This window comes from Bufo gargarizans, chromosome 1 (genome assembly GCF_014858855.1).
Source record: "Bufo gargarizans isolate SCDJY-AF-19 chromosome 1, ASM1485885v1, whole genome shotgun sequence".
NCBI classification, from domain to species: Eukaryota; Metazoa; Chordata; class Amphibia; order Anura; family Bufonidae; genus Bufo; species Bufo gargarizans.
In genome coordinates, this window is record NC_058080.1 from 124,786,376 (window position 1) to 124,807,973 (window position 21,598).

General features: G+C 42.3%; 1 protein-coding gene across 1 annotated transcript in view; it reads left to right on the forward strand.

Annotated features, from left to right (window-relative positions):
• The first annotated feature begins 339 nt into the window (after positions 1–339).
• LOC122940960 (cytochrome P450 4V2) overlaps positions 340–21,598 on the forward strand; it is a 56,188-nt gene continuing 34,929 nt past the window's right edge. The window contains exons 1-3 of the mRNA XM_044297910.1: positions 340–669; positions 5,162–5,274; positions 18,212–18,297. Of these exons, the coding sequence (XP_044153845.1) occupies positions 471–669; positions 5,162–5,274; positions 18,212–18,297 (398 nt within the window). The 5' untranslated portion in view covers positions 340–470. The remainder of the gene's footprint in view (positions 670–5,161; positions 5,275–18,211; positions 18,298–21,598) is intronic.

The window sequence follows — 21,598 nt, forward strand, 5'->3', positions numbered from 1 at the left end:
CTGTATTACTATACTATTACAATTTTACTACACTATTACCATACTACTAGACTACAACTGTATTATCACAATACTATTATGCTATTCCTACTATGCTATATTATTTTTACTGTACGGTTACTATACTATTACTGTACTATAATAATTGTATACTATATACTATATACTATTACGATACAGTTCCCATTCTACTAACCAGCCAGATTTCCCCTGGATTAAAGAGCTGTGAGTGAGACAGGCGTGGAGGCCTGCAGTGTAAAGTACACTGTCTTCCAGCAATGTATCATCCCGCCCCTCCAGTCACTGTGAGGAAGCACAGGCTGATTGCTGACTGGCTGATTGTACAACAAGGGGAAGCAGCATTGAGGAAGCTGGAGAACTTATAAACACAAGGACACACGTTCTCTACCATCATAACCAACATCACTCTGTAACCCCCCACCCCTGGCATTGCAGCGCAGGAATACAACATGGAGCTGCTGAGGGCAGACGTGCATCTGCTGGTCTGGGTTACTGCAGCTGTTGGGCTGATCACCCTCATACTCTTCTCTACTGTCCCTTTCTTCGTTGACTACTTCAACAAATGGAAAATAATGAAGCCCATTCCAGGAGTGGGCCCCAATTACCCACTGGTGGGGGATGCACTGTTGCTGAAGCCAAATGGCGGAGGTAAAGTATATGCAGAGAGACATTGCTGCAGGGAGTTTACAGGCAGAGCTGAAATACTCCTTGAAGCTGCTTACATTTCTTTTAACCTGTTAAGGACACAGCCTAGTTTGATACTTAAGATGTGGCAATTTTTTATATTTTTTGATCTTCGTATTTCAAAAGTCAGAACTTTATATTTTTCTGCATGGGGGCTTGTTTTCTGTGGGACAAGTATTTTTAATGGCACCATTTGGGGTTTATCTAATGTTAGGGAGGTGATGGTGTGAAGTAACGATGCAATTCCACCATGATTTTTAGGTTTTCATTGTAAAAATGACTGTAATCTAACTCTGCAGGCAGTCCTATTATAGAGAGACCACACTGTTTTAGTTATGTTCTTAAAAAATGATTGCTTTGCATCAAAATATTCTGACACCCATAACGTTTTATATTTCTGCTGATTGAGCTGTGTGAGGGCTCGTTTAGGGATACACATGCCTTTTGGAAGTATTTTATTCGATATTTTGGCACATGGTAAATCAGGATAATTTATTTTTTTAAATTTTTCTCGATCCCATGATCATTTGATCTCCTGTAGTAACGTTTTACAGGCCATCTATTACAGCGAGATTAACATGGCAGCACTGGAGACCTTCAGAAAGCCCCCTGGCTTCTATGACAAGTACTCAGTGAGCTCTATCCCTTTGTCTAACCACTTAGATGCTGTGGTTGCCGTGGCATCTGAAGGGTTAAACTGCCTGTTTTCATAGTTCATATGATCTCGGCAGTCAGGGCAGGGTGCCACCTGTATCATACAGTATAATACACAATATAGTTGGCACCCGCAAGCGGTGGCACAGGCCCAACACCAGGGTTGGCAACCAGAATTTTTCTTTTTTCTGGATAACTTCTCCCAAAATCACGGACAGCCAAAAAAAATTACGGACAAATTGGAAAACCATATTAAGTGCTAAAGATTATAAGTAACATATGGCTATAGCTCAATATATACTGCTAAAAACTCACTACCAGCATTTACTGTGACCGGTAGATGGATTATAATTACCACTAAAGTAGTCTAGTCAGGTACCACCATCATGGAAACGTCGATTTATTTTTATTTTTCTCGGACACAGGAAAAAAATTGCCTTTTTTTATGGACTGTCCATAAAAATGCTGCCCAACACCTGGGCCCACACCATCATAGCTCTGTGCTTACAGACAGTGACGTAATATCCGGCGCTGAGCGGAAAGTTGGTAAAACTTGGTATTCGTTTTAACCCACTGTCCTGGTTAAAACCATAAAAAGGTGATTCACAAAAAAAGAATTCATTTGGCAAACTTAGCTCTTCTCCTGTACTGTGCAGGACAGCACTGTATACTGTATATTGGCTGATGAAAAGGATGTTTCTATTAATACTAAATATCAGAAGAATTGTAGAGTTGGTCTCGTGAACTTCACTGTAACCTTCAGCAAATTCAAATCAGGTCGTGCGCTATATTGACATTTTCCATTGTGCAATCTGTACTCTCACCTGGAGTCGGAGTTCCCTTTACTATTTACTTGCTTGCAGTATAGTTATTAGAATATGTCATGCTGTGGTCATGTACAGTACTTCTGCTCATAACCCCAGCAGTATGACCATGAATGAGAACTAAAGTTGTTATATACAAAGAGTTTCTGCTTCTATACAATTTTACTTAAAGGTATAGCATAAAGATTCTGGGGCTCAATGCAGAATGTGTAACGGGCCCCCAGGCTGCCATGTGATGTTTTCTTATGTGCCCTTCAGGCAATGGGACCAGAATCCTATCCTGCTACCCTAGAATTGCTCGATTTTGCAAAGTTGTGGAGATTTAAATTCTTCCATCACTTTTTTTTGACAAGATTGTAGATACTACACAGTATATAGTATATTAGCAAATAAGCTCACTGTATGGGCATTCACAGCCGTGGACCTTTTCATTTTTAGGCCTCTTTCACACTACCGTATGGCTATTTCAGTGTTTTGCGGTCCGTTTTTCACAGATCCGTTGTTCCGTTTTTTGTTTCCGTTGTGTTTCCGTTTCCATTCCGTTTTTCCGTTCCGTTTTTCCGTATGGCATATACAGTATACAGTAATTTCATAGAAAAAATTGGTCTGGGCATAACATTTTCAATAGATGGCTCTGCAAAAAACGGAACGAATATGGAAGACATACGGATGCATTTCCGTATGTGTTCCGTTTTTTTGCGGACCCATTGACTTGAATGGAGCCACGGAACGTGATTTGCGGGCAATAATAGGACATGTTCTATCTTTAAACGGAACGGAAATACGGAAACGGAATGCATGCGGAGTACATTCCGGTTTTTTGCGGAACCATTGAAATGAATGGTTCCGTATACGGACCGTATGCGGAACGCAAAAAACGGCCCGCAAAACGGGAAAAATATGTGTGAAAGAGGCCTTATTGTGCAGTAACATTGAATTGCAGGGAATATGATCAGGATTTTTATTATATTATTATAAATCACTAAATAATTGAATGTATAATGGCTGTACTAACATGCAGTAAATTTGCTCCAGAAATTTTAACGGAAACATATGTATGAAACAGATCTCTTTTTAAAAAATCTGCCCATACGAATGTACCGTAAGGCTGCATTCACATGACCATGTGCTGTCCGTGATACACGGTCCTTGTGATGGCCATATGTCTGCCATTCTATAGCCTTATCCAGGCTGTCGTCAGATTTCATGTAGACCAGGCATCCTCAAACTGCGGCCCTCCAGCTGTTGCAAAACTACAACTCCCAGCATGCCTGAGCAGCCTACAGGTCTCAGCCTACAGCAGGGCATTGTGGGAGTTGTAGTTGTACAACAGCTGGAGGGCCGCAGTTTGAGGATGCCTGATGTAGACAATGGGTTTTGTACTGTAGTGGTAAAATACTGTTGATAGTGACTTTGGGATTGTATCATTTGAAGTGTTTGTAGGGGTGCACCACCAATGAGGCCAGGTGAGGCGATCGCCTCAGACAGCACCAGGTAGGGGCAAGAGGGGGGCAGCCCAAAGGTCATAAGCTAAATGGAAGGGGTTAGGTTAAGAATTTGGCATGGGGGGGAGGGGGGCTGTTTCAGTTTTCGCCTCAGGCAGAAGAACGGCTAGGTGCACCCCTGAGTGTTTGCTTCCACGCTTTTGGCAGTACAAATTCAACAAGTGGAGTGTTTGCAGACTGAATTTTTGTCATCTGGAGAGCATACCATTGAGCTTTGTATTCTGTAAATGCATTTAGAATAGACATGTTAAAAAAAACACTATAAAATTAGCTTCATGTGAATGTGGGCACATATAAGAAGCAAGGGAAATCTACGCAACTTCTGAATGATTCCATTTATTAGTGTTTTCTTTTTGTTTTGTTTTTTTTTTGGTTAATTTTGTCTTAAAGGGAATGTCAGCTCCGAAACACCTTCCAAACTAGAATAAGCGGTGTATAGTGTAAATGATGCAGAGTCCGATTAGATCATTTTTGGGACGCTGTGCTCCCACAAACCAGCAGTAAAATGCATTGAGAGAACTCCTGAGCTCATGCACATAGTGGAGAGGACTCAAAAAGGTGTTTACTGCTGGTTTGTGGGAGCACAGTGTCGGAATGCAAGGGACTATGAAGATAAAGATTGCCTAATCAGACTCAGCATCACTTATACTACACACCACTTACTCTAGTTTGGATGGTGTTTCGGAGATGACATTCCCAAAGTAGAACTGGAAGAAAGCATGATATTCTATTGCAATTTTCTAAAGTTAGACTCATGACGCAATGTGGTACTTGTCTAATTGCCAGTCTAAGGAGGTAACATATTAACCTGTGACTTTTTGGTGTCATTTTTGGAGTGTGTGTCAACGGTTGCACTTGTTTGTTTTTGTTTGTTTTTTTACAAATTTTCGAAATATTGCAGACCATTTGTTATATCTGTCATATGGCATACCTGCATGCTTCAGTTTAAATTCTAACCTCATTTATTACAGAGGTTTTTAACTGTACGTCTTCAGCGGACTGGAGTACAGGTGCAATTTTGGGATAACTTGCAACTTTTTGGTCAGAAAGTTACAATGATAAATCTGGCTAAAAACTAAAGGGGGTTATTTATCAAACTGGTGTAAAGTGGGAATGGCTTAGTTGCCCATAGCAACCAATCAGATTCCACCTTTCATTATCCAAAGGAGCTGTCCTAAATAATAGGTGGAATCTGATTGGTTAGTATGGTCAAACTAAGCCAGTTCTACTTTACACCACTTTGATAAATGACCCCCTAAACCCTGTCCACAAAACATCTGTCTGACCCTTAGTAAATGCAATTTGCTGGGCATGGCGCAACCTCCCTCCTCTAAAAAAGGCACAAAATAACTACTCCACCGATAAAACAGCCAAACTCACTCCAACTCTCTAGTGCAGTGCATTTCATATATATTACCCCTAAGTTTATATCATTTAAAGTTTTTTTTTTATTCTGCTTCTTTGTTTTTCCAGATTTCTTTAAACAAATTATTGAATTCTCCGAGGCGCTGAGACACCTTCCACTGATTAAACTTTGGATTGGTCCTGTACCTTTCTTGATCTTGTATCATGCAGAAACCATAGAGGTGAGTAACATATTGGGTACAAATGCATTTGATTTCCCTTCTAAAATAGTTAACAAAAGTTATAAATGGAAAAATTAACAACTGAACGCAATTGCAGACAAAACTGACTGAATTTGCTTGCAAAATGGTGCGAGTTTCACTGAGCTAATCCGTCACGGTCGCGTGAAAGAGGCCTATGGGCAGCATAACGGATCTATCCTGGTTTCCATTATGCAGGAGTCCAGTCTTGCATAACATAAACCAGGATGGATCCGTTATGCTGCCCATAGACTTGTATTATGATGGAATGCAAAACGGAAGCCTTTAAAGGGAACCTGTCACCGGGATTTTGTGTATAGAGCTGAGGACATGGGTTGCTAGATGGCCGCGAGCACACCCGCAATACCCGGTCCCCATAGCTCTGTGTGCTTTTATTGTGTCAAAAAACCGATTTGATACATATGCAAATTAACCTGAGATGAGTCCTGTACGTGAGATGAGTCAGGGACAGGACTCATCTCAGGTTAATTTGCATATGTATCAAATCGTTTTTTTGACACAATAAAAGCACACAGAGCTATGGGGACCGGGTATTGCGGATGTGCTAGCGGCCATCTAGCAACCCATGTCCTCAGCTCTATGCACAAAATCCCAGTGACAGGTTCCCTTTAACCACTTTGGGACACAACCTTATTTCACCTTAAGGACCAGGCTATTTTTTGCAAATCTGACCAGTGTCACTTTAAGTGCTGATAACTTTAAAACGCTTTGACTTAATTAGGCCATTCTGAGACTGTTTTTTCATCACATATTGTACTTCATGACCCTGGTAAAATGAAGTTAAAAAATAATAATTTTTATTTAGAAAAAAATTCCAAATTTACCCAAAATATTTAAAAATTGCAAATTTCCAAGTTTCAATTTCTCTACTTCTATAATACATAGTAATACCTCCAAACATAGTTATTTCTTTACATTTCCAATATGTCTACTTCATGTTTGTATCATTTTGGGAATGATATTTTGTTTTTGGGCGATGTTACAAGGCTTAGAAGTTTTTCAGAAATTTTCAAAAACCCAATTTTTAGGGACCAGTTCAGGTCTGAAGTCACTTTGTGAGGCTTACATAATAGAAACCACCCAAAAATGACCCCATTCTAGAAACTACACCCCTCAAGGTATTCAAAACTGATTTTATAAACTTTGTTAACCCTTTAGGTGTTCCACAAGAATTAATGGAAAATAGAGATACAATGTCAAAATTTTACTTTTTTGGCAGATTTTCCATTTTAAGAGTTTTATTCCAGTTACAAAGCAAGGGTTAACAGCCAAACCAAACTCAATATTTATGGCCCTGATTCTGTAGTTTACAGAAACACACCATATGTGGTCGTAAACCGCTGTACGGGCACACGGCAGGGCGCAGAAGGAAAGGAATGCCATACGGTTTTTGGAAGGCAGGTTTTGCTGGACTGTTTTTTTTTGACACCATGTCCCATTTCAGGCCCCCCTGATGCACCCCTAGAGTAGAAACTCCATAAAAGTGACCCCATCTAAGAAACTACACCCCTCAAGGCATTCAAAACTGATTTTAAAAACGTTGTTATCCCTTTAGGTGTTCCACAAGAGTTATTGGCAAATGGAGATAACATTTCAGAATTAAAATTTTTGGGCAAATTTTCCATTTGAATCCATTTTTTCCAGTAACAAAGCAAGGGTTAATAGCCAAACAAAACTCAATATTTATGGCCCTGATTCTGTAGTTTACAGAAACACCCCAAATGTGGTCATAAACCGCTGTACAGGCACACGGCAGGGTGCAGAAGGAAAGGAATGCCATACGGTTTTTGGAAGGCAGATTTTGCTGGACAGTTTTTTTTGACACAATGTCCCATTTGAAGCCCCCCTGATGCACCCCTAGAGTAGAAACTCCAAAAAAGTGACCCCATTTTAGAAACTACGGGATAGGGTGGCAGTATTGTTGGTACTAGTTTAGGATACATATGATTTTTGGTTGCTCTATATTACACTTTTTGTGAGGCAAGGTAACAAGAAATAGCTGTTTTGGCACCGTTTTTATTTTTTGTTATTTACAACATTCATCTGACAGGTTAGATCATGTGGTATTTTTATAGACTAGGTTGTCAGGGATGCGGCGATACCTAATATGTATACTTTTTTTTATTTATGTAAATTTTACACACATTTCATTTTTGAAGCAAAAAAAATCGTGTTTCAGTATTTCCATAGTCTGAGAGCCATAATTTTTTTCCGTTTTTGGGAGATTATCTTGGGTAGGGTATGATTTTTGCGGGATGAGATGATGGTTTGATTGGCACTATTTTGGTGTGCGTGTGACTTTTTGATCGCTTGCTATTACACTTTTTGTGATGTAAGGTGACAAAAAATGGTTTATTTAGCACAGTTTTTATTTTACATTTTTTACGGTGTTCATTTGAGGGGTTAGGTCATGTGATATTTTTATAGAGCCGGTCGATACGGACTCGGAGATGCCTAATATGTATACTTTTTTTTATTTATGTAAGTTTTACACAATAATATCATTTATGAAACAAAAAAAAAAAACATTTTTTAGTGTCTCCATATTCTGAGAGCCATATTTTTTCATTTTTTGAGCGATTATCTTAGGTAGGGTCTAATTTTTTGTGGAATGAGATGACGGTTTGATTGGCATATGACTTTTTGATCGCTTGCTATTACACTTTTTGTGATGTAAGGTGACAAAAAAAATTGTTTATTTAGCACAGTTTTTATTTTTATGGTGTTAATCTGAGGGGTTAGGACATGTGATATTTTTATAGAGCCAGTTGATACGGACGCGGCGATACCTAATATGTATACTTTTTATTTATGTAAGTTTTACACAATAACAGTTTTTTTAAAAACAAAAACAATGATGTTTTAGTGTCTCCATATTCTGAGCCATAGTTTTTTTATTTTTTAGGCGATTGTCTCAGTTAGGGGCTCATTTTTTGCGGGATGAGGTGACGGTTATATTGGTATTATTTTGGTGGGCAAACGCCTTTACGATCGCTTGCTGTTGTACTTTTTGTGATGTAAGGTGATAAAGAAATGGTTTATTTAGCACATTTTTTTTTTTTTTTTTTTTAATGGTGTTCATCTGAGGGGTTAGGTCATGTAATATATTTATAGAGCCATAGAGCCGGTCGATACGGACGCGGCGATGCCTGATATGTATACTTTTTTCCCCCCTATATTTTACCAATTTATTTTTTACTTTATTTGGGAAAAATGACTTTTTTTACATGACTGGTACGTCATGTGTCCTGAAGAGGTTAAAAGTAATTTAGTTTTGCTTTCCGTCATAATAGAAGTCTACGGTAATCATAACGGATCCGTCTGGTTCCTGTTATGCAAGATGGAAAACAAAGTCAAATTGCCGTAAAGCAATTCTGTAAACACTTTCTAAATGCTGTTAGCTCAGGCAAGATGATCGCCCCCATAATCATGTTCAGGGAATAGAATAAAAAATCTGGAATCAGAAACTAAAACAGATTAGAACAAAAGATGTGTTACCATCTGATTTTAACTGGCAGATAAAAAATTCAGTGACACATTTCCTATATCGCCACATAAACGTTTCTAACACGAAACGGATATAAATTCTGTACCAGAGACCTCTATGAGTCACATTATTCATAATACAGGGTGGTCCAAGAACAAGTAACCATCCTCCAGCATCTCCAAATCAAACTGCCTAATAGTAAATGTCTTAGTAACCCATAGCAACCAATCAGAGCTCAGCTTTCATTTTTTCAGAGCCCTGAAAAAAAGGAACCAAAAGCTCTGATTAGTTGCTATGGACAACTAAGACGGATTTACTATTAGGCAGTTTGATTTGGAGACATTGGAGGCGGGCTACGTTTTTTGTGGGCCAATCTGTACTCACAAAAATTAGAAAATTTGATTTCAGGCTTCTAAACAATCAGCAAGGCTTTACAAATAGCTACATACAGCTGGTAATAGTGGTTTCCAGCAGCTAGTACTCTCATGTAATGAGCTTAGGTAGAGGGGTCCACTATTATAAACTATATGTGGAACTAGTTACATGCTGTAATATGCTCTTTGTTACTGATACTAGTAATCTGAGCATAACTACTTGTTTATCAGTGATATGGGGAATATGTAGGTTTAATCTTACTGCCCTATTACCGGTAACTATGTCATATATTCCGATGGCATGGTTCTCTATTTATCTAATGTTTCTATATACAAATTAACATTTAAAAATGGCTACTAATATATTTTGTTTCCTAAAAATAACCGAAAACTCACCATGGCATTTGTAACTAGAATCTCTCTTAAATACGTCCTACAAACAATTAGACCCAGCATATCCGATTCCATTAATTACAAATATCTATTACACTCACCTAAAGAATTATTAGGAACACCATACTAATACGGTGTTGGACCCCCTTTTGCGTTCAGAACTGCCTTAATTCTACGTGAGCATTGATTCAACAAGGTGCTGATAGCATTCTTTAGAAATGTTGGCCCATATTGATACGATAGCATCTTGCATTTGATGGAGATTTGAGGGATGCACATCCAGGGCACGAAGCTTCTGTTCCACCATATCCCAAAGATGCTCTATTGGGTTGAGATCTGGTGACTGTGGGGGCAATTTTAGTACAGTGAACTCATTGTCATGTTCAAGAAACCAATTTGAAATGATTCGAGCTTTGTGACATGGTGCATTATCCTGCTGGAACTAGCCATCAGAGGATGGGTACATGGTGGTCATGAATGGATGGACATGGTCAGAAACAATACTCAGGTAGCCCGTGGCATTTAAACGATGGCCAATTGGCACTAAGGGGCCTAAAGTTTGCCCAGAAAACATCCCCCACACCATTACACCACCACCACCAGCCTGCACAGTGGTAACAAGGCATGATGGATACATGTTCTCATTCTGTTTACGCCAAATTCGGACTCTACCATTTGAATGTCTCAACAGAAATTGAGACTCATCAGACCAGGCAACATTTTTCTAGTCTTCAACAGTCCAATTTTGGTGAGCTCGTGCAAATTGTAGCCTCTTTTTCCTATTTGTAGTGGAGATGAGTGATACCCGGTGGGGTCTTCTGCTGTTGTAGCCCATCCGCCTCAAGGTTGTGCGTGTTGTGGCTTCACAAATGCTTTTCTGCATACCTCGGTTGTAACAAGTGGTTATTTCAGTCAACGTTGCTCTTCTATCAGCTTGAATCAGTCGGCCCATTCTCCTCTGACCTCTAGCATCAACAAGGCATTTTCGCCCACAGGACTGCCGCATACTGGATGTCTTTCCCTTTTCACACCATTCTTTGTAAACCCTAGGAATGGTTGTGCGTGAAAATCCCAGTAACTGAGCAGATTGTGAAATACTCAGACCGGCCCGTCTAGCACCAACAATCATGCCACGCTCAGAATTGCTTAAATCACCTTTCTTTCCCATTCTGACATTCAGTTTGGAGTTCAGGAGATTGTCTTGACCAGGACCACAACCCTACATGCATTGAAGCAACTGCCATGTGATTGGTTGACTAGATAATCGCATTAATGAGAAATAGAACAGGTGTTCCTAATAATTCTTTAGGTGAGTGTATCTCTCAGTTATTATTAAAAGCACAATAAAATCTGGTCCACTATAATTTATATAACAGGGCTATGGGAACATGGCACTTGGTGCGCCGTTACATCATCCACATGTCTTGAATTCATCTGACCTATCCGTAAAGGGAGTCCGTCAGCTCAGAAATACCCCCCAAACTAGAATAAGTGGTGTATAGTGTAAGTGACGCCGGATCTGGTTATGTAATTTTTATCTTCATTCTGACTTCTAGCCCATGCAGTGCTCCCCCAAACCAGCTGTAAAATGCAATGAGAGGACTCCTCCTTCAGTCCTCTGCACTATGTGCATGAGCTCGGGAGTCCTCTCAATGCATTTTACTGCTGTTCAGAGCACAGCGTCAGAATGCAAGTGAGTAGGAAATAACAATTACATATTCAGACCCTGCGTCACTTATACCGTATATTCTAGTTTGGGGGGTGTTTCGAAGCTGACAGATTCCCTTTCATAATTACCCATTAGGCCTAAACACTCTTATCAGCTACCACATACCGTAACTAAAGTATTCCCAAAGATATGTAGATATGTAGTACTCACCCATGTACACCAGTGACATACACGCCCCAGAACCTCAACATGAATTTTGCTTCCACTTCATCAGGAGGTGATAAAGAAGCGGAAGCGAAATGTGCGAAAGATATTGGGGGGGAATTTATTGTGAGGGGAAGAATCAGTTTTCCTTGGGTCTGTATTGGCATACTTTGCTCCAAATTTAAGAAACGATGCTGAAATGTCTAGAAATGCTACTCCAGTTTGGAGTGGTTTTGTGGCTTTTTTTTTTTATGTTCCAGTCATAAATCTGTTGTGAAACTCATTTACATAGCTAGCCACACAAACTTTTGAAAACTGGAGTAGGTGGTATAAAAAACAAAAAGTCACAAGATTTTTCTGCAAGTAAATAAAAGCCCTATTTTGCAACTTTTTGAAGACAAAATTCTGCAGTGCAGTGCAGGGTGTGATAAGCAGTGATGGCCAGTTCGCTGTGTTCGCCCGCAAACACATGTGAGCTGCCATCTTAACTCACAAGTCCGGCGACCGCATTTCATTTCAGACCGGCTCGCGCACAGGCACTGGTAAGGACTTACCTGTGCCTCGCCAGACTTGTGAGTTAAGATGGCAGCTTGCATGTGTTCGCGGGCGAACATGGCGAACTGGCCATCACTGGTGATAAGTTCCCCTCCCTTGAATGTTTGGGATAATTTCAACCAAACTGCACTGATAACATCAAGTAATAACCTGATGCAGCTACTTCTGGAAGTTTTTATACACTTAAGGGTTAACGCACACAACTGTGGTTTGAGTCTGCACCCGATCTTCAATGGGGCAGCAACAGATGCTGATAGCACACAGTGTACTGTCCATTCCATGGCATCCGCAAAAATAAAGAACATGTACTATTCTTGTCTGTATTAGGAACAAGGGTAGGACTGTCCTATTATGGGCTGGACGTCCCGTTCTGTAAAATGCAGAACGCACATGGCCGGTATCCGTGTCTTGCAGATATACGCAATTTGCGGACCATAAAACAGGCAACAGGCGTGTGCATGAGCCCTAATGCTGAGTTCACACAAGGTGTAGTTGATTGGTATTTGTTATATTTTTGAGCAACAAGATACCATCGGAAAAAACACATCAGGAACTGCATTGGGTTTCAATGTTGTATTTTATTTTTTATTTTTTTGCATTATTTACACCTCCTGGTAAAGGCGACATAAATGCGCTACTTGTGCCTAGATTTAATGGGACAAAGGTGTTTAAAAAGTAGTAAATTCAGGGATTTTTTTTACACCAGAAAACTTGGGGAAGATAAAAACAGCAGTATAACTATATATATATAGTTAAGGCTGCGTGCAGCCTGTAATTGTGGGAGGAGCGCCCTTCCCTATTTAAACCTCCCGGTACAAGCAGGAGGGCGCCCGTTCCTTGCTTGCTCAGTACCTGTGCTGTGACGCCACTTCCGGTCGCTTCCTTCGTGACGCCACTTCCGGTCCGGGTCCCTGTAGTTCCAGGGCGCAACGCCTTTGGTAGGTGTTGCTGCGCTATGGCCAGGCGGACGAGGTCTGCCGGCGGCCGCAAACGCTTCTGCCCCTGCTTCGCCTACCCCGGTCCGGTCGCTCCATGCAGGCTCCCGGCCTCGCGCTGAGGTCCCGGCTGCAGGGTCCCATGTCAGCCACAGTCGCCTCCCCCTCCAGGTACTGGGCTCCTCCGGCGCATGCACCACAGACGAGGCACGGCTCGGCCGTCGGAGGGGCGGCGTCTCACGCGAGGATCGGGATTCTTGCTGCCTGTCCCGGCCCTCAGGGTCCTGTCCACCGCCGGTCCTCCAGAGAGAGGAGGGGGGGCGGGGGGGCCTCAACGGCGGCCTGTTGTTTCTTAGACCAGCAGCCCGCATCCCGGCTGTTTTTCATCGCCGCAGGGGTCAGTGCAGGGGGGTGGGATCAGGCTGGTTGCGGGGGCCTCAGGGCAGCAGGGCTAGCAGCACAGCCAGCCTCAGTCCTGTCAGCCAGCTACTGCGGGCGCCGCTTCTCCGCTCCTGCGGGTCGGCGGCTGGTTGTCTGCCTGTTAGCCTGCTGCCCTTAACCCCGCACTGCTGGAAAAAGGGAAGAAAAAAATAAAAAAAATAAAAATTAAATATACATTTATTGAGGTTTTGTTTGTAAGGATCTGGTTACCCATGTGTTATGGTCATAGGTCTGGCGTTTTCACGGTGTCACGCTGGTGGCATGTTCCCTGTTCGCCACGTGCATCTTGGTTCTAGTTACAAGGTGGCTGGCATCCCCTGAATCGCTCAGGTGCCATATCTCCCCGAGCCGCGGGTCCACATATTCCCTGAATCGCTCAGGTCCATGCACTGATTCGCACAGATGTCACAGGTTTTTATTTTTTGCTTTTCCCTAGTTTAGGTGTCCTGGTTTAGGTGTCCCTGAATCGCTCAGGCGTTATGTATTCTCCAAATCGCTCAAATGTTACGTGTTTTTTTTATTTTTTTTATTGTCCCCTGGTTCATTTAGGTGTGCAGTATTCCTTGAATCACTCAGGTGTTATGTCTTTCCTGAATCGCTCAGGTGTTATGTATACCCTGAATCGCTCAGGTGCTAGGTATTTCCTGAATCGCTCAGGTGTCATGTATTCCCGGAATCGCTCAGGTGCTGTATATTCCCTGAATCGCTCAGGTGCTATGTGTTCCCTGAATCGCTCAGGTGCTATGTGTTCCCTGAATCGCTCAGGTTCTATGTGTTCCCTGAATCGCTCAGGGGCTATGTATTTCCTGAATCGCTTAGGGGCGATGGGTTCCCGGAATCGCTCAGGTGTTATGTAGTTCCTGAATCGCTCAGGTGTCGTGTATTTCCTGATTTGCTCAGGCGTCATGCTGTCCCTGATATCGCTGAGGTGTTATGTATTCCCTGGATCGCTCAGGTTCAGGTATTCCCTGGATTCGCCCAGGTTTCAGGGTTCCCCATTTTACTCAGGTTATCTTCCCAAAGATGGCGTTCGGTCTGGGTCTCTCAGATTCCTCCGTCGCTCCATGTGGGATCTGTTGTTCACACCTATCGACGGGTCTCGTTCCAACACAGCTTATTTCTCCATGTAAACAGGGCCTCAGGCCACCAGAACTTCGAGCCAGCCGCTATCGTGTCGCCGGGCTCCTCCGTGTCCGGTAGCTCCATTGTGCAAACTCAGGTAAGGTCCAGCCGAGTGGCTGCTGTTGCACCCTGTCCCAGTGTTAAGTATGCTTCTTCACAAGCTTCCATTCATAGGTCTTCAGCTTCACCACAGAAATTGGTAGCGTGGTCCGTTTGATTCGGGTAAGTGGCGATCCTCACTCCATGTTCAGTTCCGTCCTCCCGCGGCTCTCGTTTCTTGTTTTCCGGGGGGGGGGGGGGGAAATGTTATTCATCTGTGTATTTTCATACCTTCTCAATACAGTGTAAGGTGTAAGATGTCTCAGGCTCCGGAATCAGATGATAGCCTGTCCTTACCCGGGTCTTCTGTGTCGGGGCGCGCCAGTAACCCCTCTCTGCGTAGCTGGACCATCCCGAAACTCGTTGCAGAGCTCAACAGGAGGGGAATCTGTCATCCCGCTTCTGCAAGGAAGGCGGAGCTCTACCGTCTCCTGATGACAGAGCCGGAGGGTTCCAGCGACCAGCCCTCTCTCTCTTTAATCCAGCTGTCCCTGCTGCAGTTGCAGTCTACGATCGGCAGTGGGCGGGTTCAGTGGCGAATATTCAAACCAGGATGGGGGAATTGGAGTCCCAGCCTCCGGCGGCAACGCCTTCCCCAGCCCCTCCTGCCTTTACTTCTACTTCCCAGGACACGGCACCAGGTACGGTCCGTGCCAGCCCCCAGATTGCTCCCTCGCACTTCATCCTGGAGAATTTAAAAAGGGACATTCTGGCAGGGAGGGATGTCAACTTGGCGTCCATTCTCATCGCGTCTCAGGACGTGTCAGAGAAAAAGGTAATCAATTGTGGGTAAGTCTCGGTAGTTACTGCTGACTGGTGTCCCAACCTGCCCACCCCGGCCCGGGAGGGTTCCCTGCCAGGCCCCTCCGGCGAACAGTGGTTCCAGGCTTCTACCGATAAGCTGGGTAGGCCCATCATGTATTTGGGGCAGAGTCAGGTGTGCAATAACTTCAACGCGGGGGGTTGCGGTTTCAATAGCTGCCGAGCATTGCACATCTGCTCCCTCTGTTTCAGGGCCCATCCCCGCCCCAGCTGCCCGAAGAGACAGCACAAGAATTTATGACTGGCCGACATTAACATCGAGCTGTTGGACTAGGGCCCCTGATATCATCCGCTCGGTCTTTAGTCCAGCATTCTCTAGCCGCCTACACCACCAGGAATTACGACGCCGGGTTCAGAATTTATAGGCAGTTCATTGACACCCATCCTCGGGGGAAGGTGGATGAGGTCACGCTCATCATGGCTTTTATAGCCCATTGCCACGCCCACCGCCACCTGTCATTTAACACCATCAAGCTGCATTTGGCCGGCATTCAGCACCATCGGATGCTCGGCGACCCCTCTGCCAAATCCATTTTTTCAAATCAGGCCATCAAAGCCACCCTCAGGGGCATTCAGAAAGTCAGCACGGCGGTCCAGGTGCGCAGGCAACCAGTGTCAGGCGAGCTTTTCCGCAGATTGTCCGTAGCCCTAGACGGTCTCCCTTTTGGGCACTCAGCAAGCATCATCACCTAAGCGGCCATGTACCTGGGGTTCTATGGGTTTCTTAGGCCTGGGGAGTTCACCTGCTGCGCAGTCAACTGAGCGACCCTGCTCAGGCGGCATCTTGCCTGGCATTCGGACCACTTCATTCTGTCCATCCCATCCACCAAGACAAATCAGGCAGGTCCTCCCACCGAGGTAGAGTTCTTCCCTATGTCCAACTGTTGGTGTCCTATCAAGGTGCTCAAGGAGCTTCTGGCCTCACTTCAGTCACCCGCGTTAGATGACCCGTTGCTCCCGATAAACGGTAGGCCCCTTTATTCTGCCCTGTTCGTCTCCAACATCCGCACCGTGGCATCAGGGTTGGGGTACAACCCTAGCACGATATCCGGGCACTCCTTCCACATAGGGGCCGCTTCCGCAGCATCTAGTCATCAGGTGCCGGCACACGTCATCCGCAAGATGGGTTGTTGGCGGTCGTCTTGCTATGCGAGGTACATTCCCAATCCGTAGGTCGAAATCTCCAGAGCCTTTTGTTCATTGGCCTTATAGGTCTCATGATGCTCCAATAAATACGTTGCACCCTACACTGTGCCAGTTCTCATTTTTGCCCACATATTTAGGCCTTACCTCGTCTCTGGCTCCGGGCACACTCCAGCCAGATAGGTCAGGGCAGTACATAGGCATGCCTATTCTGTTCCTCGCTCAGCTCCTACCACAAATAGTTAAGGCTGCGTGCAGCCTGTAATTGTGGGAGGAGCTCCCTTCCCTATTTAAACCCCCTGGTACAAGCAGGAGGGCGCCCGTTCCTTGTCCCTCCCTCCCGTCCCTTTTCTCATTCACTCCTCCTGGGTGGCCCACATATTTAGGCCTTACCTCGTCTCTGGCTCCGGGCACACTCCAGCCAGATAGGTCAAGGCAGTACATAGGCATGCCTATTCTGTTCCTCGCTCAGCTCCTACCACAAATATATATATATACATATATGTAGCAGGGGTAACACGCACATTCTTAACTCATCGCGTTATCTTGAAACAAAAGCCATTGAAAAGCAATTGCTTAATGCATTTAGTTGCCTTTAGTTTAGATAACATGTCTCATAAAGCATGTGTGTTAACCCTGCTACATCCATATATATATATATGTATATATATATTCATGCAGGCAGTTTTTTCTGATGTGGTTTTTATAATGTTTTTTTTTATTTCCTAAAATCCTGTAAAACTAGTCTTAGAAACATATTTTGTTTTCCTTGTTGTCACCTGCCTAACACTTTACACTGCTTTCCTGTGGCAACAGAAAAACTATAATTTCCCCCGGGTATACATTGCCACGCTAGAACTTGTTAGAAACACAGCTGCACCAGCAGGGAAAAGTCTAGGGACTGAATAGAAAAGTCATAGATTTATCAGGGAATCATCTAAGGACCTGTAAAAGTCTCTTCCTAACTTTAGCACAAATGAACACAAAAAGTTACAAGAGCCCTTACATTTTTTTAAGAACAGAATACCAGATTGCAGGGCTTGATAAATTTCTCTACTATCCTTAAAGGCTATGTACACTTTCGGCGGCAATTTTTTTTTATTATTGCATTTTACTCATGCATTTTTTTCAGTTGGTCTTTATTAAAAATATTGAGCTGTTCAGTCTTAAAGGATTAACTGGTTCACTTTGTGCCGGTCATCTAATAAACTTTATTTCTAATCTACTAAGAGGTCATAAACAGTAATCAGTAAGATAAGAACTGAGCTATAATAAGCATTGATAATGTCAGAGAGCAGAGATAAGGAGCCCGTCAGATTAGCCGGCTGAAGGAGCAGAGAGAAAATTCAGATCCCTCTATTACAGCATCTCAGCTCTGTACAGAAAAAAAGCTTCTCTATTTGCAATAAAGACCAATTTAAACAATGATTTTTAGCTCAGAATGAGTACAATGCAATAATAAAAAAAAATTGCAATACTAGTGTATTGTCATACAAGATACCAAAAGTTCAGATTAGTTCGCAGAGATTTGCATAGGCTGGATACATTGCAGGAATTTCTCAGCTGCGAGAAGTATTAGGTCTGAACCGGTTTTTAGCCACTGGGATAAAACCGTCATACATCTGTTTAAACAATTTTTTTCTCTGTTTTTTAGCCTTTACTGAGCACTTCAAAACACATGGAAAAATCATTTGCTTATAAGTTCCTTCATCCTTGGCTCGGATTGGGTCTTCTCACAAGGTAAAAAAAATGTTGTTTATATATATATATATATATATATATATAGAAAAAAAAACAAAAACTGGGCAGGACTGCAATAAAGCTTGTATGTATAGAGTGCCAGCGGCTGTGAGGACAATCCACCCCCAAAAATATCCAAATAAAGAAAAAAATTCCACGGCACATCCAAGGCATAAAATCCATGTAGAAGCTTTATTCACCAGACAGCGACGTTTCGGTCTACTTGCTGGGACCTTTCTCAAGCAGTTACAAAGTGCAGTAGTGCATTGTGCTTATTTATACAGGTTAACATCATTCACAATCCAATCCTATAATTAACCATCTCAAATACATATTTTCTCAAATAACAAAACCTTTTTCACAAAATCTCATATGAAAGTGCTAGTGCATAATCAAGTGACACTATATATATATATATATCATAAATTGATATTCCATGTACATACAAAGTATAATCCAACTAAATGTATAAGTGGTATCCTAATTGATATTAAAAACATATGTGCAAGATCTAAAATCATACCTTAGTGCAGGTGTAATTAATAAAAAAAACATTAGAGGAGAGAATCACACAGTCGGCAAGGATCCAGTCCACATGGAATTGGCGTATAGTAATCCTCAATACCCATGTCTTCACCAAAGCGAATTGCCCATCACGCTTCCGGTTAAACCAGTCACGTGATCGCAAGTCCGGCCACGTAATCACAAAAATAAATATATATATATATATATATACAGTACAGACCAAAAGTTTGGACACACCTTCTCATTTAAAAAGTTTTCTTTATTTTCATGACTATGAATATTGTAGATTCACACTGAAGGCATCAAAACTATGAATTAACACATGTGGAATTATGTACATAACAAAAAAGTGTGAAACAACTGAAAATATGTCATATTCTAGGTTCTTCAAAGTAGCCACCTTTTGCTTTGATTACTGCTTTGCACACTCTTGACATTCTCTTGATGAGCTTCGAGAGGTAGTCACCTGAAATGGTTTTCACTTCACAGGTGTGCCCTGTCAGGTTTAATAAGTGGTATTCCTTGCCTTATAAATGGGGTTGGGACCATCAGTTGCCTTGTGGAGAAGTCAGGTGGATACACAGTTGATAGTCCTACTGAATAGACTGTTAGAATTTGTATTATGGCAAGAAAAAAGCAGCTAAGTAAAGAAAAACGAGTGGCCATCATTACTTTAAGAAATGAAGGTCAGTCAGTCCGAAAAATTGGGAAAACTTTGAAAGTGTCCCCAAGTGCAGTCACAAAAACCATCAAGCACTACAAAGAAACTGGCTCACATGCGGACCGCCCCAGGAAAGGAAGACCAAGAGTCACCTCTGCTGCGGAGGATAAGTTCATCCGAGTCACCAGCCTCAGAAATCGCAGGTTAACAGCAGCTCAGATTAGAGACCAGGTCAATGCCACACAGAGTTCTAGCAGCAGACACATCTCTAGAACAACTGTTAAGAGGAGACTGTGTGAATCAGGCCTTCATGGTAGAATATCTGCTAGGAAACCACTGCTAAGGACAGGCAACAAGCAGAAGAGACTTGTTTGGGCTAAAGAACACAAGGAATGGACATTAGACCAGTGGAAATCTGTGCTTTGGTCTGATGAGTCCAAATTTGAGATCTTTGGTTCCAACCACCGTGTCTTTGTGCGACGCAGAAAAGGTGAACGGATGGACTCTACATGCCTGGTTCCCACCGTGAAGCATGGAGGAGGAGGTGTGATGGTGTGGGGGTGTTTTGCTGGTGACACTGAACCAGCATGGCTACCACAGCATCTTGCAGCGGCATGCTATTCCATCCAGTTTGCGTTTAGTTGGACCATCATTTATTTTTCAACAGGACAATGACCCCAAAGGTTGTGTAAGGGCTATTTGACCATGAAGGAGAGTGATGGGGTGCTGCGCCAGATGACCTGGCCTCCACAGTCACTGGACCTGAACCCAATCAAGATGGTTTGGGGTGCGCTGGACCGCAGAGTGAAGGCAAAAGGGCCAACAAGTGCTAAGCATCTCTGGGAACTCCTTCAAGACTGTTGGAAGACCATTTCAGGTGACTACCTCTTGAAGCTCATCAAGAGAATGCCAAGAGTGTGCAAAGCAGTAATCAAAGCAAAAGGTGGCTACTTTGAAGAACCTAGAATATGACATATTTTCAGTTTTTTCACACTTTTATGTTATGTATATAATTCCACATGTGTTAATTCATAGTTTTGATGCCTTCAGTGTGAATCTACAATTTTCATAGTCATGAAAATAAAGAAAACTCTTTGAATGAGAAGGTGTGTCCAAACTTTTGGTCTGTACTGTGTATATATATATATATATATATATATATATATATATATGAAAGGAAATTCCGTGGCACCTCCGTATGGTGAAGAAAATGTGTCCTATATTGACCTATGCAACGTTTCAGTTCACTTGTTGGGGCTTTTTTCAAGCAAAAATATCCTATGGCTTTTGACTTACCATGTACACTTCTGGCACTCTGCTAAAATATTCTTGGAATTGAGGCATTAAGGTTGGTACTATGTCTTTAAATACTGTACTGTATATTATATGGGCATTCTTGATAGCCATAGTGAGTAAACTGCATATACACAGCAGAGAATTCAAGCTATTAAGAAGGATTATTGAGGACATCTAGTGGCTGCATTGTAAACTGCAAGATGAAATAAGAATAGTTTTTATGTCATTGTCCCATGAATAAATAGAACATTTTTCAGTTAGAACTAGAGATGAGCGAACCAAATGAGATTTGTTTCTGGTCCAGTTTGCCAAATATTTGAAAAAGTTCAGTTTAGATCTGAATCGATTCAGGACGAAGTTGCTCCAATTGCCTTGAAAGTTGGATATATAATCCCCTCTAGCCTCCTAGTAATTTTTAGAAAAAATAGTTATCATTTTTTGTTTATTTTCAACCGTGTGGAAAATGAGTACACGGAAACTGACCCTCAGGTGTTAGTGCTATGATTAAATATCAACTAAAGAGAAATCGGTACCATATAATATCCCTTGAAATAGTTTTTTTTATTATTATTAAATGACATAAAAGACATATACAAAAAAACACACATGAATGCAGAGATCATACAGAGTGCCATACATAACAGTCCACATTAATATCACTTATTTGCAATTGGTATTTGCTATATATACAATTATATTGCTGTTGGATGGCTGTGCAGAGACGCTCAGGTCAGCATATAATATCAATTAGCTGGCTCTGGCTATGCTTATAGCCATCCCAACTCGCAATATATTTGACTTAGTTATTGGTCAGATGGT